This window comes from Tamandua tetradactyla, chromosome 3 (assembly GCF_023851605.1).
Source record: "Tamandua tetradactyla isolate mTamTet1 chromosome 3, mTamTet1.pri, whole genome shotgun sequence".
In the NCBI taxonomy this organism is placed as follows: domain Eukaryota; kingdom Metazoa; phylum Chordata; class Mammalia; order Pilosa; family Myrmecophagidae; genus Tamandua; species Tamandua tetradactyla.
The window spans coordinates 209,522,233-209,549,454 of NC_135329.1; the positions used below are offsets into that span (position 1 = coordinate 209,522,233).

General features: G+C 39.8%; 1 protein-coding gene across 6 annotated transcripts in view; it reads left to right on the forward strand.

Moving 5' to 3' along the window:
* Window positions 1-27,222, forward strand: part of DGKD (diacylglycerol kinase delta) — a 173,032-nt gene that overhangs the window by 105,876 nt on the left and 39,934 nt on the right. For 4 of the 6 annotated variants that reach the window (XM_077155451.1, XM_077155453.1, XM_077155456.1 and 1 more), the window contains 2 exons: window positions 25,949-26,053; window positions 26,368-26,500. In XM_077155451.1, the coding sequence (XP_077011566.1) occupies window positions 25,949-26,053; window positions 26,368-26,500 (238 nt within the window). The remainder of the gene's footprint in view (window positions 1-25,948; window positions 26,054-26,367; window positions 26,501-27,222) is intronic. The other 2 variants (XM_077155452.1, XM_077155454.1) reach the window with 1 other exon arrangement.

The following is a 27,222-nucleotide window of genomic DNA, read 5'->3' on the forward strand; positions in this document are numbered from 1 at the left end:
CTCAGGGAATTCAATTCAATTCCCTGAGTCCCTGCTTATATTTTTCCATTCTTTTCTGTCTTTTCTTTTGCTTGTTGAATTTCAGATGTTCCATCCTCCAGTTCACTAATCCTTTCTTCTGCCTCTTGAAATCTAACATCATAGGTTTCCATTGTTGTTTTCATCTCTTCTACTGTGCCTTTCATTCCCATAAGTTCTGTGATTTGTTTTTTTTCACACTTAAGATTTCTTCTTTTTGTTTGCCCATTGTCTTCTTTATATCCTCCTTCAATTCATTGATTTGAACTTCTGATGAGATTTTTCCTGTTGGTTCGAACATCCTGAATTAATTGTTTCAACTCTGTATCTCATTTGAATTGTTGGTTTGTTCCTTTGACTGGGCCATATCTTCAGTTTTCCTAGTATGACTCATTAATTTTTGCTGGCATCTAGGCATTTAATTTCCTAGTTAGTTTATTCTGGAGATTGTTTTCACTCTTTTACCTAGGATTTTCATGCTGGATGGCTTTGTTCTCTATCTGTTCTTTGACATTCAGTTCAGCTTATTTTAGAGCACTAGCATAATTTTTGTTTAATGGATCAGAATTTTTCAGTTCTTATTTTCTTGTTTCTTGCCCTGCCTGTGTGGAGCCTTTTTAATTTTTCCCTTTAGGAGGGTCTACTTAGGTATTATAGACCCCAGTCTGATTTTTCCAGACCAGACTGGCCTCCTCTCAAGAGGAAAGAGTCACCTGCATCAGTTTTCCCTGAGGGTGAGACCCAGCAGGTTGAAAGAGTTTCCTATGAAGCCTGTAGATTCTGTGTTTTTCCTATTCTGCCTGGTATGTGGTGCTTATCTGCTTGTGGGTCCCACCAACATAAGGTGATGCAGTACCTGTAACTTCAGCAGACTCTGCTTGTGGTTGAAACAGAGGAGAGGTTGTAGGCTGGCTTTAATTGCTTCAGTTTTCTAGTTCCTGGGGGTCTGAATTCCTTGAGGGAGGGGTTCCACCTGAGCTGGGCTCCACCCCTCTCTTGGGGAAGGCAGAGCCTCCAGGGAATTAACTCCTTTCACTTGACCAGCCTCTTTGTCTCTTAGACAAGCTTAATTCTGCCCTTAGCTGGGGCAGTTGGAGCCTAGAAGCCTTGCAGTTGTTATCTACTGAGCAGTTAAGCAGTAGAAACAAAGCAAAAAAAAAAATTCATTTTTAGAGCAGGACCTTGGTTCCTTGGGTTTGTTAATCAAGAGCTTAAGTTGGTACGTTGCTCTGTGTATCTCCAGGTCCTATGCACCTCCACCCCTTTTTTTAGGGTCCAGACCTTTTCAAGTATTTTGTGCTGTCCAATCTAAAAAACCTCGTTTTTTTTTTCCCCCATCAGTTCTGACCCCTCTGTGCCAGGGCACAAACTAGTAACTTTAGCTCTTATTCAAGGTTTATCTGAACTGGAGGCCTATTTTCTGTAGTCAGAATTTATTAATAAATTCTGTAATTGGAGCTTGGTTGAGCTCAGCCCCTTGCTGCTAGTAAAGTCTCTTTCCTTTCGCCTCTGGTAACCAGCCTTTGAGGGAGGGGCACTAGCCTCCATGGCTTGGGTGACTCACAGTTTTGGGTGGGATCACAGCTCGTCCAGCTTATTCAGATTGGCGTATGCTGTGTGTCGGTCACTGATGTCGCCCCAACAATTGTTCTGTACTGTTCCTGTCTATTTACTAGCTACTCTGGAGGGTGAACTAAATTCCACACCTCAGTAAGCTGCCATCTTGGATTGACATCCACAAACCACCTTGAATGGGTGGTGATGTATTTCCATAGAAATCACCTAATCAAAAGGTCCCACCCACAATTAGGTGGGTCACATATCCATGGAAGCCACTTAATAAAAAAGATTCCACCTAACAATATTGACTCAGAATTAAAGAGTATAGCTTATTTGGGTTACATAACAGTTTCAAACCAGCATGGTACCCTTATCGAAAATCAATTGACCTTAGATATGTGATCTGTTTCTGGGCTCTTTATTCTGTTCCCTTGGTGTTTATGTGTATCCTATGCCAAAAAACCATGCTGTTTTGATTGCTGTACCTTTGTAATCAGGGAATGTGAGTCCTCCAAGTTTGTTTTTTTTTTCCAAAATTGTTTTGGCTATTCAAAATTCCATGTGAATTGTAGGATCAGTTTCTCCATTTCTGCAAAAAGAAAAAAAAGGCTGCTGTAATTTTGATAAGGACTACATTGAATATGTAGATTTCTTTGGGTAGTATTGACATTCTAACAATATGATTTCTTCTAGTCAATAAACATGGGTTGTGTTGCCAATTTTTTTAGGTCTTCTTTTAATTTCTGTGAGCTGTGTTTTGTAGGTTTTGGTGTATGTCTTTCACCTCCTCGGTTAAATGTATTCCTTGATATTTGATTCTTTCAGTTGCTATTTAAATATTTTCTTAATTTCTTCTTAAGACTGTTTATTGCTAGTGTGTAGAAACACTGATTTTTGAATGTTTATCTCATACTTTGCTACTTCACTGAATTTGTTGATTCGCTCTGGTAGCTTTCTTGTGGATTTCTTGGGATTTTGCTATACCTATTGTATCATTCTGTGAATAAGGAAATCTATAATGCATTCTTTGTAGACCTTTTCTTGGTGGAGCCCTGTGTAATATTAGCAGACGTTTCTGTCTACTTTGCTCATGACATAAGACTGGAAGTATAACTTATGGTGGAATTGATGCTTGTGTCAGACTGGAATGAGGAACATCGCTCAAGAAAGGCTGATGAGTTCAGAGTTTCTCTCTCAACTGGAAAGGCACGTAGCGAACATGGCGACAATCAGCTAGCTTTCATTAAGCTCCCCAAGGGCGTTCTTCTTCTCCAAAGGTCGCTGGCTGGTGGACTCTTTCTCTCAGAATCTCGTGGCTTTCTCTCTTGTCATTCTTCTGCATCTTCTTATGTTGTTTCTGTTCATATATATATATATAGGTATGAACAGTATATTGTTTAGCCTGTTTTAAAATTTTAGATAAATGGCATCTAGATACTGTGCATCTGCAGCCTGTTTTTTTCCTCACTGCATTGTGTTTCTGAGGATGAATCTAATTTTATTTAGTGAAAAGGTTCAAAAAATGACTGATTCTTAATTCTTGGAATTAAATCAGAATTTCTAGGGGATAGGACATGAACATCAAGACTTTTTACAAGTACAACAGTTGAGGACTGTGGCTCTCTTTTGTTAGTTTTCATGGCTCATATAGTGTTCCAGTGTATGATACACCCCAATGTTGATTTATTTTTCACTGTTATAAACACTGCTGCCCAGGCCTTTTATTTCTTTTTTTTTTTTAAACTGTTTTATTGTAAAATACAATATTTATATAAAGCAAAGAAGGAAATGGCAATAATTGTCAAAGCACACTTCAACAAGTAGTTACTGAATAGATCCCAGAGTTTGTTGTGGGTCACCATTCTCCCATCTCAGATTTTTACTTCTGGCTGCTCCCAAACACTGGAAGCTAGAAGGAAAAATAATGTAATGATTCAACAGTCATATTTGTTTCTTAAATCTTATTTTCTCTCTTATATCTCCTCCTCCTCCTTTGATCCTTCTCCTAATCTGTAGAGTATTTGGGCATGTCCTTCCTGATATTTTCAGGTTGAGAAGGGGTGTCATCACTAAAGGATAAGGGGATATAATTAGCTGATAATCTCGGAGAACCTAGTCCTTCTGAGTTTCAGGATTTAACTGACCTAGGGACCCTATAGGAATTAATAGGTTCCAGGAAGGCAGACCTAGCATCTGAAACCTTTATAGAGTCCTGGTTCAAGCCCTAGGTGTTTTTTTTTTTTCCGGTTTGTTTTGATGCGTTCGTTAATTCATTAGCTATTTATTAAGGGCCTGCTTAAAATATACATACACAAACATATTCATTTATACATGCATACATACATAATCCAAACTTGTGCATTGATCAGTGATTATCAGACCACATTTTTTTTTGTTTGATCTATTGAGCATGAAGAACCAGAAATAGATAAATACTTAGGAATTTAAATACTTAAATAAATAGGCATTTAACTCAATAAATCCAGTCGATCTACATTCCTTTCCAGATTGATCACACATTATATTAACAACACACATCGTTCTCCTTCAAGAGCAATGTCAGCTTCCTTGTGATTTCATTAACTTCAGATAAACCTGAATTCAAACAGAAAATTAGCAGCTGCAACAAAAATCCCATGAACTGACTTCCTACCCTCCCAAACATAGTACAATGTCTGCCTTAGGGGGTACATTTATTATTATTTTTTTTATTTTTAACTTTTTTTATTGTGTAGTATATTATATATACAAAGCAAAGAAATAAAGAAGCAATAGTTTTCAAAGCACTCTTCAACAAGTGGTTACAGGACAGATCCCAGAATTTGTCGTGGGCTACCATACGATCCTCTCAAATTTTTCCTTCTAGCTGCTCCAGAATATAGGAGGCTAGAGGGCTTAAATATTTTATCATCATCACATTCGACTTTTTTTCCTTCATTTTTTTTGTGAAAGATAACATATATACTAAAAAGCAATAAATTTCAAAGCACAGCACCACAGTTAGTTGTAGAACATATTTCAGAGTTTGACATGGTATTTCACAATTTTAGGTTTTTATTTCTAGCTGCTCTAAGATACTGGTGATGCAAATATATCAATTTAATGATTCAGCATTCATATTCATTTGTTAAATCCTGTCTAACTCCACTATCACCTTTGATCTTTCCATCCCTCTCTTTAGGGATGTTTGGGCTATGGCAATTCTAAAATTTTCATGTTGAAAGGGTCTGTAACTAATATGGGGTAGGGAGATAGAACTGTCTGACATTCTGGAGAGGCTGGGCTAGGTTTCAGGACTTATCTGGACCAGGGACCCATCTGGAGGTTATAGGTTTCTAGAAAGTTACTCTAGTGCCTGGAACCCTTGTGAAATTTTATAAATTGCCCTAGGTGTTCTTTAGAATTGGCTGGAATGGTCCTGGTTGGGGGTTGGCAGGTTATGATAGGTAGCAAGGTCTACCCCTGAAGCTTGTATAGGAGCAACCTCCAGAATAGCTTCTTGACTCTATTTGAACTCTCTCTGCCACTGATACTTTATTAGTTACATTTCTTTTCTGCCATTTGGTCAGGATGGAATTGTTGATCCCATGGTGCTAAGTCTGGATTCATCCCTGGGAGTCCTCTCCCATGTTGCCAGGGAGACTTTGACCCCTGGATGTCATGTACCATGTAGGGAAGAGGGCAATGATTTCACTTGCAGAGTTGGGCTTAGAGAGACTGAGGCCACATCTGAGCAATAAAAGAGATCCTCCAGAAGTAACTCTCAGGCATGCCTATAGGTAGTCTAAGCTTCTCCACTACCTACATAAGCTTTACAGAAGTAAGCCTCATGACTGAGGACATGGCCTATTGATTTGGGTATCCCTAAAGTTTGACACAATATCAGGGGATTCCCTGATGGTAAGGTTTAATAGTTCCATGTTTTTCTCCCATCGATCAGGGGACTTGGCCAAATGCTTGTTGATTATCTGCTTAATATACTCTAGGATGTATCCAGGCATTACAATAATCTATACAGGATTAAAGGACCTCTGTATTATTCTGTACTCCCTGTTTCAGTTGTTCAAATGAGCTATATAGATAGGTTGAATTAGATTATGCAGTACAGAAAATTTCAGTTGCAGACCAAATAAACCTTTCCTCCATTGGTCTCAAAGAGGATGTGTGGTTCTAAAATGTAGACACTGTCTTCCTTATCCCTATGTTCTGGATTACTTTAACCCCAACATGTTCAGCTTCGTTTTTATCTCAAATATCAGGTTATATATATAAAACAGCCTCTCAAAATTGAAAAATAATAATCACCGCTCCAGACTTAATGTGTCTGCCTTAAAGCTTACAATCTAGGCCCCGATTTCTTATAAGTATTTTCTAAAGGTGACCATACCCTTCTTGTTCTTTGTCTCACCAAATGTCCCACATGTTTGTCTTACATTTTCATTCACATTGTTGTATGCCTCATGACTTTGTTCCTTTTTGTAGCATCACAATCTGGGTTCATAAGTACACACCACTGTTTATCAGTCTACTACTCTGTCAGTATGTCTTTCAGCCACCTGCATTCATTGAAGTCCTGAGTGTTTTTAAGAGTCAACAGGAATGCCATTAGTTAGGGTTTAGCGGACCATGGCAATTAGCACTATCTAACTGAAGCTTATGTAAGAGTAGCCTACAGAATAGACTCCATTTGATCCCTCTTTGCCACTGATGCCTTGTTTTATTACACTTCTTTTTCCCCTTTTGGTCCTGAGAGTGTTGTTGATCCCATAGTGCCAGGAACAGACTCATCCCCGGGATCCATGCCCTACATTGTCAGGGAAACTTTCACCCTGAATGTCATGTCCTACATAGTGGGAAGGGTAGCAGTTCTCCTTGCAGAATTAGCTTAGAGAGAGGCCATATCTAGACAACAAAGAGGCTTCCTGGAAGCAACTTTTAGGCCGTGTTATGGGTACTCTTAGCCGCTCCCCTATAGAAAAAAGTTGTGTGGACAGGCCTCAAAATCCAGGGCAGGGCCTATTTTTATGGGAGTCACCATGGTTGAGAGGGTACCCGGATTTTCCTAGATGGGAAAATCTAATAGTTCCATATATAAATATATTTTCCCCCCTTTGGACCCTCAAGGGATTATACAGTAATATTTAATTATCGGTCTGTTGTAGTCTGAGATGTATCCTGGTATTATATTAAGCTATACAGAAACACAAGGCCCTGTTTCTTTTCTGGACCCAGGAGTTTGGGTTATTTAAATGAGCTATCCAGATAGGTTGATTGAGATTATGTGTTACAGAAAAAAATGTAGGTTCTAGACATAATAAACCTATCTACCTTTGGTCTCATACAGTAGGTGATGGTCTAGAGTACATACACTATCATCTTTTACCCTTATTCTAATTTACCTTAGACCCAGCCAGATTGGCTTCGTTTTTAATTTTTTTTCTTTTTAATTTTTTTATGAATTAAAAAAAATTGCAAGAAAGAAACACAAGCATTCTTAATATATGCTCATTCTGTTCTATATATATAATCAGTAATTCACAATATCATCACATAGTTGCATATTCATCATCATGATCATGTCTTAGAACATTTGCATCAATTCAGAAAAAGAAATAAAAAGACAACAGAATAATAAAACAAAACCAGAAAAAAAATTTTTACATACCATACTCCTTACCCCTCCCTTTCATTGATCACTAGTATTTCAAACTAAATTTATTTTAACATTTGTTCCCCCTATTATTTATTTTTATTCCATATGTTCTACTCGTCTGTTGACAAGGGTAGATAAAAGGAGCATCAGACACAAGGTTTTCACAATCACACAGTCACATTGTGAAAGCTATATCATTATACAATCATCATCAAGAAACACAGCTACTGGAACACAGCCCTATATTTTCAGGCAGTTCCCTCCAGCCTCTCTGTTACATCTTGGATAACAAAGTGATATCTACTTAATGTGTAAGAATAACTTCCAGGATAACCTCTTGACTCTGTTTGGAATCTCTCAGCCATTGGTACTTTGTCTCATTTCACTCTTCCCCCTTTTGGTTGAGAAGGTTTTCTCAATACCTTGATGCTGGGTCTCAGCTCATTCTAGAGTTTTTCTTGATCCCTTGATGCTGCATCTCAGCTCATTTTGGGATTTCTGTCCCATGTTGCCAGGAAGGTCCACACCCCTGGGAGTCATGTCCCACGTAGACAAGGGGAGGGTGGTGAGTTTGCTTGTTGTGTTGCCTGGAGAGAGAGGCCACTTCTGAGCAACAGAAGAGGCTCTCTTGGGGGTGACTCTTAGGCCTAATTTTAAGTAGGCTTGACCTATCCTTTGTGGGGTTAAGTTTCATATGAATAAACCCCAAGACTGGGGGCTCAGCCTAGAGCTTTGGTTGTCCACACTGCTTGTGAGAATTTCAAGAATTCAACTTGAGAAGGTTGAATTTTCCCCTGTTCTCACCATTCCCTGAAGGGGACCTTGCAAAAACTTTTTCACTCACTGATCAAATCACTTTGGAATTCATCGGGGCATCACTCTGGACAAACCAACAAAATCTCATGTCCTTCCCAAGATTCCATGTACTTATGGTGTTCAATCAACTATCTACATAAGTTATATTAGGAAATGCACTAGTCAAAATATAAATTTTGTACCAAATAAACATTTTTTACTTTAGTCTCACACATAAGTTGAAATTTTAAAATATTAATTACCATTTGTTTTCAGCACCCTGCAGTAATGACATTCCTTTGTTCTTGCTCATGCAAAAACATTTTTAAAATTTGTACATTTAGTCACTATCATTATACACTCTAGGCATTCCTACATTATACCATCTCAATCTTTATTGTCTATCTTTCTTTGTGATTTCATTTATGCCCCCAGCCCTCCTCCCTCTATCATTCTCACATGTAGCTTCATTCAGTGTTTTAACATAATTGTATTACAGTTAGGTAGTATTGTGCTGTCCATTTCTGAGTTTTTACATTCAGTCCTGTTGCACAATCTGTATCCCTTCAGCTCCACTTACCCAATATCTTACCTTATTTCTGTCTGCTGATGGTCTCTGTTACCAACTAAAAATTCCAAGTTTATTCACTAATGTCAGTTCATATCAGTGAGACCATACAGTATTTGTCCTTTTGTTTTTGGCTTATTTCACTCAGCATAATGTCCTTAAGGTCTATCCATGTTGTTACCTACTTCATAACTTTATTCTGTCTTACAGCTGCATAATATTCCATTGTATGTATATGCCACAGTTTGTTTGGCCACCCCTCTGTTGATGTACATTTTGGCTGTTTTCATCTCTTGGTAATTGTAAATAATGCTGCTCTAACATTGGTGTGCAAATGTCTGTTTGTGTCCTTGCCCTCATGTCCTTTGAGTAGAGACAGCATATAGATGGGTCCTGTTTTTTAATCCATTCTGCTAGTCTATGTCTTTTGATTGGGGAGTTTAATCCCTTAACAATAGTGTTATTACTGCATAGGTAGTACTTTCTTCTGCCATTTTGCCTTTTGGATTTTATATGTCATATCTAATTTTCCTTCTTTTTACCTTTACTCATAGTCTTCCTTTCTACACTCTTCTCCACACCTCTCTCTTCTGTCTTTTTGTATCTGTCTCCAGTGCTCCCTTTAGTGTTTCTTGCACAGTTGGTCTCTTGGTCACAAATTCTCTCAGTGATTTTTTGTCTGAAAATGTTTTAATTTCTCCCTCATTTTTGAAGGCAATTTTGCTGGATATAGAATTCTTGGTTGGCAGTTTTTCTCTTTTAATAATTTAAATATATCATCCCACTGTCTGCTCGCCTCCATGGTTTCTGCTGAGAGATCTACACATAGTCTTAGTGGGCTACCCTTGTACGTGATGGATTGCTATTCTCTTGCTGCTTTCAAGAGTCTCTCTTTCTCTTTGACCTAATTAGTAAATGTCTTGGAGTGCGTCTATTTGGATCTATTCTCTTTGGGGTACGCTGGACTTCTTGGATCTGTAATTTTAAGTCTTTCATAAGAGTTGGGAAATTTTCAGTGATCATTTCCTCCATTAATTTTTCTCCTCCTTTTCCCTTCTGTTCTCCTTCTGGGATACCCACAACACGTATATTTGTGCGCTTCATATTATCTTTCAATTTCCTGAGTTCCTGCTCGTATGTTTCCATTTTTTCCCCTATATTTTCTTTTTCTTGTCGGATTTCAGATGTTCCGTCCTCCAGTTCACTAATCCTATGTTCTGTCTCTCGAAATCTACCATTGTGGGTTTCCACTGTTTTTTTCATCTCTTCTACTGTGCCTTTCATTCCCATAAGTTCTGTGATTTATCAGTCTTTAAATTTCTTATTTTTGTTCATTCCTTGCCTTCTTTATATCCTCCCTCAGTTCAGTGATTTGGTTTTTGATGAGGTTTTCCATGTCTGTTCGTATATTCTGAATTAATTGTTTCAGATCCTGTATGTCATTTGAATTGTTGGTCTGTTCCTTTGACTGGGCCATATCTTCAATTTTCCTAGTGTGATTTGTTATTTTTTTCTGGCATCTAGGCATTTAATTACCTTAATTAATTTATTCTGGAGATTGCTTTCAGTTCTTTTACCTAGGGTTTTCTTGCTGGATGAATTTCTTGTCTATCTGTTCTTTGACATTCAGTTCAGCTTTATTTAGACCTCTAGCTTAAGTTTTGTTTAACAGAGGAGAATTTTTCAGTTCTTATTTTCTTGTTTCTTCCCCTGCTTGTATGGTGCCTCCCCCCCCACCCCACCCTTAGGAGGGTCTACTTAGGTATTATAGAACCAGCCAGATTTTCCCAGACCAAACTGGCCTCCTATCAGGAGGAAAGAGTCACCTGTGTCGGTTTTCCCTGAGGGTGAGACCCAGCAGGTTGAAAGACTTTCCTGTGAAGTTTCTGGACTCTGTTTTTCGTATCCTACCCAGTATGTGGCACTTGTCTGCCTGTGGGTCGCACCAGCATAAGATGATGCAGTACCTTTAACTTCCCTGCTGGGGGCATGGCTCTCCCTGCTGGGGGCATGGTGGAGACAGAGGAGAGGTTGTAGGCTGGTTTTAATGGCTTCAAATTACCAAGCCCTGGTGTCTGAATTCCTTGAGGGAGGGATTCCACCTGAGTTGGGCTTCACCCCTCCCCTGGGGAAGGCACAGGCTCCAAGACAAGCCCTCAAAAGAGCTTGTTTCTGCCTATGCCTGAGGCAGTTGCAGCCTGAGAGGTCTTACTGCTGAATCCAAAGGCATTCAAGCCTTTGTAGAAACACAGCCACAAGAACCTCTGTTTCCTTCCCCCGCCCCCCGTCAGTCATGCCCCCTTGGTGCCGGGGCAAAAATGAGCAATCTCTGCTTTGACCAGGTTCACCTGAGCTGGGGGCCTATTTTTAGTAGTCAGATTTTGTTAACTGATTCCACAATTGGTGTTTGGTTGGACTCAGCCCCTGCTGCTGGTAAAGTCTCTTTCCTTTCCCCTCTGGGAAGCAGCCTTTGGGGGAGGGGCACCGGCCACCACGGCTTGGGGAACTCATGGTTCTGGGGGGGCTCGCAGCCTATCCAGCTGGTCCAGACTGGGGTGCTCTGTGTGTCCAGTCACTGACGTGGCCCCAGGAGCTGTTCTGTACCGTTTCTGGTTATTTAGTAGTTGTTCTGGAGGATGAACTAAAATGCACACGTTGTTTAGCCGCCATCTTGGCCCGGAAGTCTCGTTTTTAATTTTAATTGAGGCCTGATCTCTTTTTTTTTTTTTTTTTTTTTTTTTTTTTTTAAAGGAAAGACAGAGAGAAGGAAGGAAGGATAGAAGGAAGGAAGGAAGGAAGAAAGGGAAACATCTTTAAACATTTTCTTGTTTTATTGTATTCTGTTTCTCCGTTTTTGTTACATGGGCTGGGGCCGGGAATCGAACCGAGGTCCTCCGGCATAGCAGGCAAGCACTTTGCCCGCTGAGCCACCGCGGCCCGCCCCCTGATCTCTTTTTTGGGTTACTTTAACTGTTACTATACATTGCTATGTTAACTTTCAGGGCTGCAGCACTCCACTTCTGAGTATTAGGTGTTACAGAGTTGCTCAAAGTAGTAGGGAAATATCAGCTGATACATATAGCTCAGTGTCTCAGAATCTAGAAAAGCACTTACAACTCCAGACTAAATGTGACTGCTATTCGGCCTACAGTCTAGGCTCCCATTTTCATATAAGTATTTTCTGAGAGAGACCTTAGCATATTTGTTCTTTTGTTTCTAGCTTATTTTGTACAACGCATTGTCCCCAAGGTTTATTCAGTTCGTTGTGTGCCTCTCAACATTCTTTCTTTTTGTAACTGTACCATATTCCATGATAGAAGAAATGTATCGCTGTTCACCATTCTGCTTCTCAGCTCCCTCCATTTATTAGGCATCATGGACAATGTCCAAAATAAACAAACCATGTCTTAACAGCACCCTTGCTTGGTGTACAATCAGCAGCACTCTCAATTTTAGACATTTTTTGTTGGCCTGCCCCTGGCTTTCTTATACTTACCTCCCTGGGCGTGTAGGCAAGCACTTCTCTAGAGCATTTCTAAGGGTAGATTTACCAGGGGTGCACATTTTCAGCTTGATAGGATGTTGTCAAGTTGCTTTCCAAAATTGTGCTTTTTAAAACTTCTACCAGGAGTGTTAATGTTTGAATGATGCTGTTTCTCCACAATGTCTCTCATGTTTTTTTTTTTAATGTAGCTGGGCTGATGGGTAGGTGAAGACCTCTTGGAGGAGAGGTGATGTGCTTCGCACTGAGATATTGAAGTTGGCCAAGATTTTACTGGACACCTCAACCTCAGGACGTTCCAAAGTGAACTCCTGATTTCCCTCCACCACCACCATTTGTAATGCCTGCTTCACCTGCAGCCCTGCTTGTCTCATACTCCACCCAGTGTGTCAGGAGACCCTGTTGGTGGTGCTTTAGAATAGATCCAGAGTCTGGCCACACATCACCACCTCCTGGAAGGTTCCCTTACTTCTCTCCTACCCTCTGCTGTCAGTTCTCAGTGAAGCAATGATGCTTGTAAAACGATGTCAGCAGCCTTCTGCTCAAAGCTGCCGTGTGCCATGGCTCTCATTTCACTCCAAATAAAAATGCCCAGGTTCTTACAGGTACCTGAGGCCATCTGTGACTCCTGTTGCTTCTCCAGTATACCTCCAGGTCTTCTCCTCTTACATACTCCTTTCAGCCACTAGACCTGCCCCCGCTTTCCTCACCCTTTTCCAGTATTTGCTGCAGTCACCTTTCAAGTGAGACTTACCTCACCTAAACTGCCTCCCTGCCCTCCACCTGACCTCCTTTTTCCCGTTCCCCCCCCTCTCCAACACCACTAGCTACTACTTTACTTGCTATATAATTGTATGATTTAGTTTCTGTCTGCTCCCATCATAATGTACGTTCTGTGGGAACAGGGATCTTTGTCTGTTTGTTTAAATGAAAGTTTGAATTTATTTCTGAGGTAAAAAGAGAGAATTTGGAGCCTGAAAATGAGAGGGGAGCACAGGGGAGAAGTTGAAGTTGATAGAAATTTCTGACTTGGGCAGTTGGGCAGGCAGTGGTGGAGTCAGCAGCATTTGGGAGGCATGCAAGGCTCGTGCAGGGTAGGTTGAGTGCATAGTGCTCATGGGACCTCCCAGAGACATGGCCAATGGGCAGTGGACCCTGGCGGTCTGCGGCTTGAGAGGTTGTTATTTTCAGAGCTCTTGTTTTGGCCGTTTTCCCCTTGCTGCCTAAGGTGTATACTGTTCTTTACATGGCGGCTCTGTCAGCATATCACAGGAAGTACATTGCTATTTGAGGGTAGTTAGGCTGTGCCTCCTGCATCCTCTGATCTGCTGATATCCTGGGCTGACACTGCTTCTCTGATTTCTTGAGCACTGTTGTATTTTGTCCTGCCACCTCTGGTGCTCTCCCTTGTGTACCCAGGCTGCATGTCACAGCTCAGTATCACAGTGAGCACCCCTGCTTGAGGACACAGTCTATACACTCATGTTTATACTTTGACAAAGGCATAAATAGCTCACATTTTCTGCACCCCTCACATGTGAGGATCTGATTTGGTTTTCTTTGAGAATGTGTACCAAAAGTGTATCAGCATATTATATTCTTGGCAAGTCAGAAGTTTGATGCATTTGCAGTACCTATAAATAAGGAACTTAAACCCTTTTAATTTGTGCTGAGCAAGACCACATAAGTCCTTGTTGTTAAGAAATACAAAATTGCTCTAGTGTTACTCTGTGGCTTTCCCAATTCAAACATTTTTTAAAATAAGTAATGTATTTTTTCATTGTGGTGAAATATATATCATAAAAATATTGTAACCATTTTAAGTGAACAGTTCTTAGACTTTAAGTACCCTGACTATACTGTGTAACTTTCACCACTATTTCCACACTATTTTCATCATTCTAGACCACGACTAATGCTCATTCAGCGAAAACGCTCCCATGTCCCTTACCCCTGTACCTGGTGACCGCTATTCTGTTTTCTGCTCTATGAGTTAGCTTATTCTAAGTGTTTCATATGAGAAACCATACAATGTTTGTCCTTTTGTGCTGGCTTATTTCATTCAGCATGATGTCTTCCAGGTTCTCCCATGTTATAACATGTATCAGCACTTCTTCTTATGGCTGAATAGTGTTCCACTGTCCACATTGACCACATTTTGCTTCTCCATTCGTCTCCTGATGGACACTTGAATTGCTCCCATTGTTTGCCTGCTACAGTGATCATTGGTTGAGAATGTCTTTCTGAGTCCCTGCTTTCAGTTCTTCTGGGTATATACCCAAGGATGGAATTCTGGGTCATATGATAATTCTGTTTTTGACTTTCTGAGGAACCACCAAACTGTTTTTCATAGCAGGTACACCATTTTACATTCCTTTCAACAATGGACAAGGGTTCCTGTTTTCCACATCTCTGCCAACACTTGGCATTTTCTTTCTTTTCTTTTTTTTTTAAATTTTTAGTAGTTATTCTAGTGGGTGTGAAATGGTATCACATTGTGGTTTTAATTTTTTAAATTTTTATTATTTTTTAATATCGACAAAGCAAAATAACATACATACACGAACATTCTTAACATATGAACATTCCATACTTGGTGTACAATCAGTGGCTCACAGTATCATCACATAGTAGTGTATTCATCGCCATGATCAGTTCTTAGAACATTTGTATCACTCCAGAAAAATAAATAAAAAGAAAAAAGATAAAGCTCATACCATACCCCTTACCCCTCCCTCTCATTGACCATTAGTATTTCCATCTATCCGTTATATTTTAACCTTTGTTCTCCCTATAGTTTCAATTTGCATTTCTTTCATGGTTGATGATGATGAACATCTCTTCAAGTATTTATTGGCCATTTATATATCTTTTTTGGGGAAATATCTATTCAAATCCTTGGCCCATATTTTAACTGGGTTGTCTTTTTGTTGTTCAATTGTAGGAGTTCTTAACTTATTTTGGATATTAACTCCTTACCAGATACATGGTTTCCAAATATTTTTTCCCATTCTGTAGGTTTGTCTTTTCACTTTCTTGATAATGTCCTTTGATGCACAAAAGATAAAGCCCATTTATCTTATTTTTTGTGCTTTTGGTGTAACATTTAACCCTTTGCAGTTCCAAAATTCCTATTTGGTTTCTTTTTATAATTTCCATCTCTTTGTTTCATTCAGACAACATTTTTCTAGATTCCTTTAGCTCATCAAACATATTTAAAGCAGTTGATTTAAAGTTTTTGATTAATAGTTCCAATGTATGAGTGTTCTCAGGAATTGTTTTTGGTAAACTCTTTTTTTCTCTCTGAAAGGGCTGTGTTTTCCTGGGTTTGTGTGTGTGTTTTGTAATTATTTGTTGAGAACTGGACATGCTTAGTGTTATGTTGTCCCAACTCTGAAAATCTAGTTCTCCCACTCCTCTGGGATTGCTAGGTTTGTTGTTGCTGTTGAGGGCTGGAGCCATCAATTTGTGACTTTTTCAAACTGTTTTTACTCTCACAAGGGGAATGAAAAAGAAAAGAGGGGAAAAAAATAGGTAAAGGTACTGCCTCTTTAAGACTCCTCTGCTGCTGTTGCCTGACAGGAGTGGACACAGTGGTCATTCTCAGAGCTGCCCCATTGATTTGAAGTAGCTGATCCACAAAGCTGTAATCAGTGTTTAGACCACATCCACCTGAGCTTTGGGACTAGGTCCTTAGGACCCACCCTGACACCTACAGTTTGTATCAGGAGCTTGGTTTGCAGTCCCCTCTGCTGCTGCCACATGATTGGGCAATGGTAGTTGGTAGCTGCTGCCTAGAAGGTGAAATTCACTCATGTTTACTGCCCTATACTAGCCTCTTCCCTCCACTCTCCCCTGAATGCTGTACAATGTTCCACTAGACTCCAAGATTCCAAAATAGTTCCTTCCAGCTCAGTAGTTGTTTTCCTGGAGCTTTCTTCTCTGACATTTTCCCACAGTCCTCCCCAATTTAAACATTTTTGTTACTAGAAAATATTGTTGGTTGTGGTTATTTTCTTTTTCTTTCTTTCTTATTTCTTTATTTTTTATCCTTATTTCTTAACTTATCATCTGCCCATACCCTGGATAAAAGGAGCACCAGACACAAGATTTTCACAATCACACCATCATATTGTAAAAGCTATATAGTTACACAGTTGTCTTCAAGAATTAAGGCTACTGGAACACAGCTTAACAGTTTCAGATACTTCCTTCCAGCCAATCCAATACACCGTAAACTAAAATGGGATATCTATATAATGCTTGAGAATAACTTCAGGATAACCTCTTTACTCTGTTTGAAATCTCTCAGCCACTGAAACTTTTTTTTGTCTCATTTCTCTCTTCCCCTTTTTGGTGAAGAAGCTTTCTCAATTCCATGAAGCCAGGTCCTGGCTCATCCCGGGATTTATACCCTTGGGAGTCATGTCTCACATAGGGGAGAGGGCAGTGAGTTCACCTGCTGAATTGGCTTGGAGAGAGAGAGGCCACATCTGCGCAACAGAAGAGGTTCTGGGGTGGGGGGTAACTCTGAGGTATAATTATGAGTAAGCGTAGCTTCTCCTTTGCAGGAATAAGTTTCATAGGGGAGAACCCCAAGATTGAAGGCTTGGCCTATTGATTTGGTTGTCCTTGCTGCTTGGGAAAATATCCTAGGAATTCCCCAGATGGGGAAGTTGAATATTGCCTCCTTTCTCTCTAGTTCTCCAAGGGGACTTTGCAAATACCTTTTTATTCTCTGCTCAAATTATTCTGGGATGTATCAGGGCACCACACTAACCTGTACAAACCACAAAATTTCACACCCTGTTCAAGATTCCATGTAATTATGGTCAAACAAACTGGCCACACAAGTTAAATCAGATAATGTGTGACCCAAATATAAATTTTGCACCAAACAAACTACTCTTCCTTTGGTCTTACACAAAAGTTGAAATTTTAACATGTGGAACATATCATCCTTTACCCTGTATTACCTTAGTCCTGTCCAGATCAGCTTCATTCATATGTCTAGTCAGAGTTTGATCACTTTTTCACCTTTCTGAACAGCTGCTGTGAGGGGTGATGCTGACTTTTATAGCTTTGGTGCTCTTACTGTGTGTGGTAGTTAGGTTCAGGTGTCAGCTTGGCCAGGTGAATGTGCCTAGTTCTTCTGCTGTGGACATGAGCCAGTGGTGCATGATCCTCATCTGTGGCTCATTACATCTGCAGTCGGCTAAGAGGCATGCCTGCTGTAATGAATGACGTTTGATTTAATTGGCTAGTGCTTAAATGAGAGAGCTCAATGTAGCACAGCCCAAGCAGCTCAGCATACCTCATCTCAGCATTCGCAGCTCATTCCAGGCCTTTGGAGATGTAGAAAGGAATCACCCTGGGGAAAGTTGTTGGAACCCAGAGGCCTGGAGAGAAGGCCAGCAGAGATCGTTTTGTGCCTTCCCATGTAAGAAAGAACCTCAGGTGAAAATTAGCTGCCTTTCCTCTGAAGAGCTAATGAAATAAATCCCCTTTTATTAAAAGCCAATCCGTCTCTGGTGTGTTGCATTTCTGGCAGCTAGCAAACTAGAACACTGTGAGTCTCAGGTTGCACATAAATACTCACAGTTTCAGGGAACAACCAGGTTATATACAAAGAACTCAGTGTCTCAGAATTTATAAATAACACAACTCCTGAACATATGTGAGTGTTGTAAAAGCTTACAATCTAGAACCCTTTTAATAGGTCCCAACCTGATAACCCATGCCCTTGAGAGCAACTCTCCAAGTTTGTATATTGTAGTTAGTCCATATGAGTGAGGCGTGATGTTTGTCTGTTTCTGACATTTCATTCAACATACTGTCCTCAAGGTTCATTCATCTAGCTGTATCAGTCACAGTTTCATTCCTTGGAGCAGTCAGTAGTCCTTTGTATGAAAATACCACAGTTCCCCCTTCCATTCTTCAATCATTGTACCCTTAGGTCACCTCCATCCATTGTGAATTGGGAACACATACACACCAGTGTGCAAATGTCTCTTCCTATCCCCACTCTCAGTTCCTCCAGGTATTACCTAGTGTATTAGATAGGGTTCTCTAGAGAAACAGAATCAGCAGGAGAATTTTATATCTGTAGATAAAAATTTGTAAGTGTCTCAGGGAACCATGGAAATGTCGGGTCCAGGTCTATAGGGCAGGCTACAGGCTGCAAGCTGGAAGTTCCTTAACGAACTCTCAGGAGAGGCTGGCTGGATTTTGGAATGGAGAGTCCAAAATCCACAGGACAGGCTGTGAAGCCTGCAACTCTGACAAAGGGTCTGGACGAACTGCATAGGACAGGCTCGCTGGCTAAAATGGGTAGAGTGACTGTTTTTTCTTAATTCTCCTTAAAAGCGTTCTGGTGATTAGAATAAGTGTTGCTTATTGCAGAGGATACTCCCCTTAGCTGATTACAAATGAAATCAGCTGATGTAACAATGATTTCCATGAAATGTCCTCACAACAACAGGACAGGCCAGCGCTTGTACAACCAGACAACTGGGTACCACCACCTGGCCAAGTTGACACAGAAACTTGACCATGATACCTAGCAATGGGGTCTTTCTTTTAATTAAACTTTGAATGCGATGTAATTGTATATTCAAATGCAGTTGTGGTAATATAGAGAGATCCTGCATACCATTCTCTGAGTTTTCTCCAGTGGCAACTTCTTGGTAAACAATAGCACAATTTCAGCTTAAAAGCTGAGGTGGATCCTGAAGGTGCCACCAGTTGGAGGATTTGAGCATGTGGCACCCCTTGCAGCTGAACCCACTATTCAGAAAAACCCTGTTTTTCTTACAGGGCGACCTGGGTAGTGGTGCACCTCCATGTCAGTCATACCAGTTCATGCCAGAAGTTGGTTTTCTCAGATTCCCCGTCCTATCCCTGGACATTTCTTACCTGTTTTCAATAGTATAAGAAATAACCGCTTTTCCCTGTAATTTTCATGTAGGGACCAGATTCTACCTTTTCTGGGCCTATAGAACAAGTGTAGCATCTCTTGAAAAGAGCATCTGAAGAGCTGTCACTCTAGGCAGAATGTTTCGGAGCCTTTTACTTGTGTTGATCAGTCCCCATCCGTTTGTTTTATGCCTTGCTCCTTTTGGCCTTTGGACTATTCTAGGTTCAGGGCCTTGCCTTTATTGCCAGTAAAGTTGTTTGGTTTGGCCGGTGATTGTAGCATGGCTGAGTTTACAGGGTTTTGATATTTTTGTCATTGAAGTATCCTTTTCAAATCAGACGCCCGTCTAAATCCATGATTAGAAATTGTTGGACAGGACATTGCAATTTTGGTGCAGTGATTCAGCCTGGTGGTGAATCAGTAAATGGCCTTTGTCATTATCCTTCAGATCTTATTTGTCCATCTTCTATTTTGAACTCTTGAGAAACCTGGTGATAGTGGGAAGGGCAGCCAGTCAAATGACTTAATGCAGAGTTGATATCCTCTGCCATCTTCACCCTGCCAAAAAGGAAGTGAAGTACCCCAGACACTGTTTGTTCTTAGTGAACCTAGGTGAACTCATAGTGAGTACAGATTCCTTCCCTTCCCTTCCCCTGCTGTTCTTTACATTATTAACTTCGAGTCTTGCTGATTATTTAGACACTGAACAGCTCTTTGGTAGAGGTTAGGAGTTAGCTTACCTTTGTTCTGGCCTCTCATTTCAGCAGCTGTTTGGGTAAGTCAGCTTCTGGTCCTCAGTCTCCTCTCCTAAGACCTAATTCGTTAGTTTATGAGGAGGATTAAATGAGCACATACCTGTAAAGCAGCAAGATTTCCTGAGACATCCTAAGTCTGTGTTAGCTACCATGGAGAGGTAACTGTGAGAGCTGGGTGGCGTGAGCAGCACAGCATGTACAGGCTTTGTAAGTCATGTGTGCGGCTGTGGCAGCAGGGGCAAGTGGGGACTGATATCAGAGGAGGCTATACATATAGACAGGACCCAGTCATAACTGGTCTGAGAGCAGAAATAAGAATTTTGTCTTAAATGTGGTTGGAAGTGACTGAAGACAAACAGGGGGTTGATTTTTATCATGGCACTGCTGTCATGATTCTCGTGGTGTGAGGGGGTTGAATTTTGACTACTAGGAAGATGATGTCCTGAAAAAGTCATTTTTTGGTTGTATCAAACAGATAATATGCTAAGATTGAGCGCTTATAGAGTCTTATGTAGTGCTAATAGTGATAGTGAGGGGCATGACATACTTTACAGGTATTCTCTGATTTAAACCTTACAAGAATGCTAGGATGTGACATTACTGTTAATAGCCCTGGTTTTCACATGAGGCAGTGGAGACATGGTGTGGTCAAGTTACCTGCTCAATGTTACATAGCTAGTAAGGGCCTCAAACCCAGGAGCCTGGATTCTAAAATTTCTTAAACACACTGTGTCTGGCCTTGTGCTAGGACCTGTACACGTTTTATCTCATTCAATCTTGTTGCAACCCTACTGGGTAGTTTTTATTATCTCCATTTCCCAGAAGAGACACAAAGATAGACTTTGCAACCAGTTAGTGGCTGGGCAGAATTCATGTCTGAGTCTGCCTTTTAATAAGGCTAAAAAGAGAGTTCTTGAACATTTATCTGTTGCTTAGCATGTTCTCCCTGTAAATGATTGCACAGCTTGAGGAAATTATGTCATTTGTCATTTGTTTCATGGACCCATTGTCTTTATGCTTGATAGTTTTGCCTAAAATTTGCTTATCCAGTTGTGCCCAGCACCCATGATGCTATTCCAGTAAATCTCCTTTGGCATGTGGAAGGTGGTGGGTCCAAACATTTATTTTCTCAAATTAGATAGAGTTCTGAAATAATTGGAGCACTGCATCTTGTAAAGATTGTTAGGAGTAGTAGAGACAAGACCTAAAATAGAATGAGTCATAAAAAACTCATTGTTATTTTCTGTAAGTATCACATTGTATAACTCGTAATAAAATCCCTAAAAGATACAAAGTAAAATATATTTTCTCTTTCAAGAAAAAATAGAAAGTCTGAAGAGACATATAACAAGTAAAGAGATTATTAAATCAATAAACCAAACAATTCCAACGTAGAAAAGCCTGGCACCAGATGACTTCTCTGGCAAATTCTACCAAGTGTTTAAAGAAGAATTGACTTCAGTCTTTCTCAAACTCTTCTAAAAATGTAGAAGTTGGAGGGTGCGGTGTAGGTGATGCTTCTAACTCATTCTACTAGGCCAGTATTACTCTGATACCAAAGCCATACAAAGAAAAAAAAATGACACACCATATTCAATGTTATTTTGAATATAGTAGCAAGAATCCTCAAAAAAATACTAGCAAAGTCAATCCAGTAGCATATTAAAAGGATTTATTCCAGGAATGCAAGGGTGGTTTAACATGAAAATCAGTCAGTGTAATATTACACCATAGTAATAGGATGAAGGGAAAAAAAACCCACATAGTCATCTCAATAAATGTAGGAAAAAGCGTTTGACAAAATCTGTCACACTTTCATGATAAGAATTACTCAGTAAATGAGTAATTAGTCATTAAATAAAGAGTAGAGGAAAACTTCTTCAACCTCAGAAAGGGCTATGAAAAAAGTCAGAGCTAATGTCATACTTAATGGCAAATGACTGAGAGCTTTCCCAAGATAAGGATATCACTCTTGTTACTTCTATTCAACATTGTACTGGAGGTTCTACTTGAGCAATTAGAAAGAGAAATAAAAGACGTTGGAAAGGAAGAAGTAAACTATCCACACAAGACATTATCTTATGTATAGAAAACCCTAACTAATACACAAAAAGACTATTACAGCTCATAAACAAGTTCAGCAAAGTTGCAGAATGCAACATTAATATATAAAAATCAGTGGTATTTCTATACACTTGCACTGAACAATCCCAAAAGGAAATTAAGGAAACAGTTCCATTTATAATATTCTTTATTATACAATACAGTTCTAAGTATAATACAAACAGAATGAAATACTTGGGAAAATGACATAAGACTGGGACACTGAAAACTACAAAAGGTTGCTGAAAGAAATTAAAGAATACGCAGTGAATGGGAAGACATCCCATGTTCATGGATGGGAAAACTTAACACTGTTAAGATAGCAAAATGTCCCAAAGTGATCCTACAGATTCAGTATAATCCCTATCAAAATTAATGGCCTTTTTGCAGAAATGGAAAAGATGATCCTAAAATTCATATGAAATGACAAGGAGCCCCAAATAGCAAAGATAATCTTGAACAAGAAAAATGAAACATACCACAATGCTACAGTAATCAGAACAGTGTGGTGTTGGCACAGATCAGTAGAATAGAATTGAGAGGGAGGATATGGGGAAATTGGAAAACTTGTGCATTCCTGATGGGAATGTAAAATGGTGCAGCTGTTATGGAAAAGAGTTTGATAGTTCCTGAAAAAGTAGAGATTACCATATGACTAGTAATTCCACTCCTAGGTATATATTTAAGAGATTTGAAGATATTTGCTCACACAGAAATGTATACATGCACATTCATAGCAGCATTATTCATAATTACCAAGTGGAAACAACCCAAATGTCCATTCAGTGATGAATGGATGAACAAAATGTGACATCCAAATGATGGGATGTTATTCTTATATACAAAAGAATGAAATACTGTTCATGCTACAACATAGATGACCCTTGCAAACATCATGCTAAGTGAAAGAAGCCAGTCACAAAAGGTCACATGCTTTATGATTCCATTTATATGAAATGCCCACAATAGGCAAATCCATAGAGAGAGAAAGTACATTAGTGGCTGTCAGGGGATGGGAAGTGACTGTAGTGGGTGTGGGGTTCCTCTTTGGAATGATGAAAATCTTCTGGAATTAGACAGTGGTGATGGTTGCACAACATTATGAATGCACAGAAGATTACTGAATTATACACTTTAAAATGGTGAATTTTACATTATGTAAATTTTATCTAACAGTATTACATAAACAAATCACAATAACATCTAAGACAAAAACGTTCTCTTTCTCTGTACTTGGTTTTAAATGGAGAACTTGAGAATTTAAGAGCCGTAACATTAATATATCTTTTCCAGTTGTGAATAAACAGGAAAAGGAAAATGAAGAATAAGGTAGCTGCATAATCCAGTGTTTTGAGGTCTTGACCCAGCTGAAGTTGTCCATTTAGGTTTTTGTTTTAATAGCTCACATTATAACCATATCATTGGAAAATAGGAAAAGCATATAATTCTGTAAAACTGTAATTTTATGTGTAGGTTTTAAAGGTCAGAATATGATAGAAGTTAAATGAAATAATTTCCTATTCTTGTTTTTTTTTAGCACAATGTTTTGTGAAATATATTCATATTGAAAAGTTCATAAAACACGTAGTTAATGAAAATAGTTTCAGTGTGTGCCTCTTCTTTTCCCTGTAGCGTGGCAAAGGGGCCTGGGATCAACTTGCTGAATGCAGAGCCCGGGTCTTAATAGTGCGTACGTGATGGGGGCAGAATCAGTGGCTTTGGTGTCAGGACACTGAAGTTGTGTGAACTTGGTTTTAACACTGGTGGTTGGATTGATCTGGATTAAATGACCCCTGAATTTGTGTTTTTCTCAAACTTGAGGAGTCCGCCCTGAGCCAGGCCCTGGCACTGGAGGGATGAGGGTAAAAGGAGCTCATAGCTAGGCGACCCTGGGTGCAGCAGCATCCATCCTCAGTTACTGACCCCTTGTCTAGAGTGCCCACCAGCACTCTTCATAACAACCCAGCTTTGTTGTCTTCGTGGCTGGTATCAGTATCTGAAATTGTATTCTCTTTTGTCTGTCTCCCATCCCGACCAATATAAGTCCTGTGCAAGTAGAATCCCTGCCCCTCTTGTTTCAGTGCCCAAGTCTAGAACAAGCTGTCAGGAGACACTTGATGAGCAGATGGGCTCGTCGATGCTGTGACAGAGGAGTATGCTTGGTGCGTTCCAGGCACCAGGGAGTGACCTGTCCCATTGCAGCCTCAGGAAGTATGCAGTTCCTCCAGTCTTACTTTCTCAGTTTTTTGTGCCCCTGCCCCCCCTCTTTCCACTTGACTTCTTTCTACACCCAGCTGGGCCTGTGTTTAATTATCCAGATTGCTCTGGAGCCATGCAGGGGTGAGCGGTGTCAAGAGTTTGTGATCCGCTTCTTTTCAGCCCCCTCTGTACTTAAATGTTGCAGGTAACTTTAATGAAATCATTGTAGACAGTTTCCAGAAGTTTCTAAAATTCACTGAGCCAGAAACATGATCGTCTAATAATTTAGATTGGGTATTCCTGATGTAAATTTAAAAACTATAAACTGGGCAAAAATCCAGAAGTTAAGTAACATGTTTTCTTGGTCACTCCCTGAAGAGACAGGCATTTCATTACACTGCTGGTACAAGGCAAAATGGTACAACCCCTTTGAAGAGGAATTTGGCAGTAGCTGCTAGCAGAATTATATCTGCATTTACTCTTTGTCAGGGTAATTCTACTTCTAGGAATTTATCCAAAAGTAAAATGATGAAACGATCCAGCCATGCGAAGGCTACTTTTTGGAGCATTGTCTCAAGTAGCAAAGGATTTTAAACAGCACCAACTTTCCTCTGATAGCAGCCTGGCTGTATAGACTGTGGTGCATCCATCCAGTGGGGAGCTGTACAGCTGTAAGAGATCGCAAGAAAAATCTCTAACTTGCTGGTGCCCAGTCACCAAGAAATATAATTAAGCAAAAAAAAAACAAAAACAAAACCAAAAAAACCCCATAAAAAAACAAAACAAATACGGATTAAAGGGTGTATGGTATACTGTAGTTTTAAAAAGAGGGACTATGAATATTTGCATAAATTGGCAAATATCTTTAAAATGGAAGGATAAATAATAAAAAAAACAAAACAAAACTATCTATGGGAAAGGGAGGGAACCAGGATGAGGGGGCACTGATGGAGAATCCATACATCTCACTGTTCCTTGTTTTGTGGCTTTAACATTGGAACCATCAAAATGAAATTAAGTAAAAGATTACCCCCTTTAAAAATTTTGACTGACATTGTCAAATTGCCCTGTAAAAAGTTTGCATCTGCTTATCTCCTATCAGTATTTTAGGACAACTCTTTTCTCCTATACCTTTGCCAATGCTGAATTATCATCTAAAATGTTGCCAGTGGTAGGTGAAAAATAGTTTGCTTTCTTAATTTGCATTCTCTAATCAGGGTGTTTTAGCATCTTTTTATTCACTTATTAGCCATTTTGTATTTATTTTGTGAAGTACAAGTACATTGCCTTTTTTTCTGTTAGGAAGGACTTTTTCCCTGTTAAGTTGTAAAATCTTTCTGTATTGTGGATGTTATTTTAATCTGTCGATCATTTACTGGGTTGACGACCTCCTTTCCAGTGAAGTTATTCAGATTTTGACTGTAATAGCTGGCTGTCATTCTGTTGTATTGGATTAGAAATATTCTAGAAGCTCATCCGTATCTGATACATTTGAAGTGCTTGTGTTATTTCTAGCATAGCTGTAGACCAGACTTTTCCTAAGCCATTCAGATGCCGAGCAACAGTGACTGTGTCATTCTCCTCCTACTTTATCGATTTCTCAGGACCAGATAGGTAGGAAATAGTTGGTAACTGTCTATTTAATTGACTGTTGATGGATATAGAAACTACATTTGATTATCTTTCTGGTTTGAGATTGCTGTTTTTTTTTAGTGAACTGTGATGGCCATTTTTATGTTCTGTTCCTTAAATATGAATGGCTGAATGAAATAGTATTTTTTCATAAAATATCTCCATTTTTGGTGAAAGTGAATATAGCTGTTAGCACCTGTCCTTCGTTCATGGGTATATTGGATTTGCTACTTGTTTCTTTATCTAGGTCATCACGCCATGTAGGAGGCTCATCTTATGTGCTGATAACAGAAAAGAAATGGAAGATTGGATTGCAGCACTGAAGACTGTCCAGAACAGGGAACATTTTGAGGTTAAACAAGGAGATGTCCCTTCTGCAAATGTCTGTCTTGGCTCCCCCCACCCCCATCCCCTGCAACGTGCTGCCTGTCGGTGGTCTCCCGCGTATTGTCAGCACAGTTCTGGGATCCCCTCTTGCAGTATGCGCCTCTCACAATTCAGGCTTGTGGCTGCTCCTTTCTGCAGCTCCATCAGAATATGCCCTTGTCCTTTGGGAACCTTCCTCCTCTCCTTGCTTGGATACTTTATTGAATCTTGTTCGTGGTACCACGTGTAGGAATTTCAGAAGAATGACTTATCTTCACCATCTTTATTTTATTCTTCCAGCCTACCCAGTACAGCATGGACCATTTCTCAGGGACACACAATTGGTACGCCTGTTCCCACGCACGGCCGACCTACTGCAACGTGTGTCGTGAGGCCCTCTCTGGGGTCACGTCCCACGGGTTGTCCTGTGAAGGTGAGCACAGGGCTCTGTGACTCTGTTGGGAAGGGAGGCCTGAAGTTTTACTTGATAAAGCCTTGGCTATCCAAACATCTGTTCCCATGAGTAAGCCCTTTGCCACCCGTTTACCCAGTTAGGATTAAACTGATTTCTATGATACCATGGTTATTTATGTTACTTACTGAGGATCCTCAATGAATTCTTTTTTACAGTATTTGGACAAAATTTAAAGAGAAATGGTATTGGAGAGAAACAAAGATGAATCATAGAGAACATAGAGGGAAAAGGACTTTTAAAATGCCTGTCAGCCCCAAAGTGATAATATCCTCCCTCCCTGCCTGGGTAGATAGGGTTGTGGACATACGGAGTGCAAGTGCCTTCCAGCCCTAGAGGTCAAGTTATGGTATTTGGGCTAGGACCTCCAGTCTGGGGATGACAAGAGTGGTTAAAGCAGGGCTCAGTAGTCTGCGGGTATCAGTCACTTCCAGCTGGCCTCCTATTTTTTGTACCACCATGAGCTTGAGAATATTTTTTACATTTTTTTTTAGTTGTATATTTATCATCATGATCATCTCTTAGAACATTTGCATCAATTCAGGAAAAGAAATAAAACAGAAAAAATTCATACTTACCATACCCCTTACCTCTCCCTTTCATTGATCCACTAGCTTTTCAATCTACTAAATTTGTTTTAACATTTGTTCCCCCTATTATTTATTTATTTTTAATCCATATTA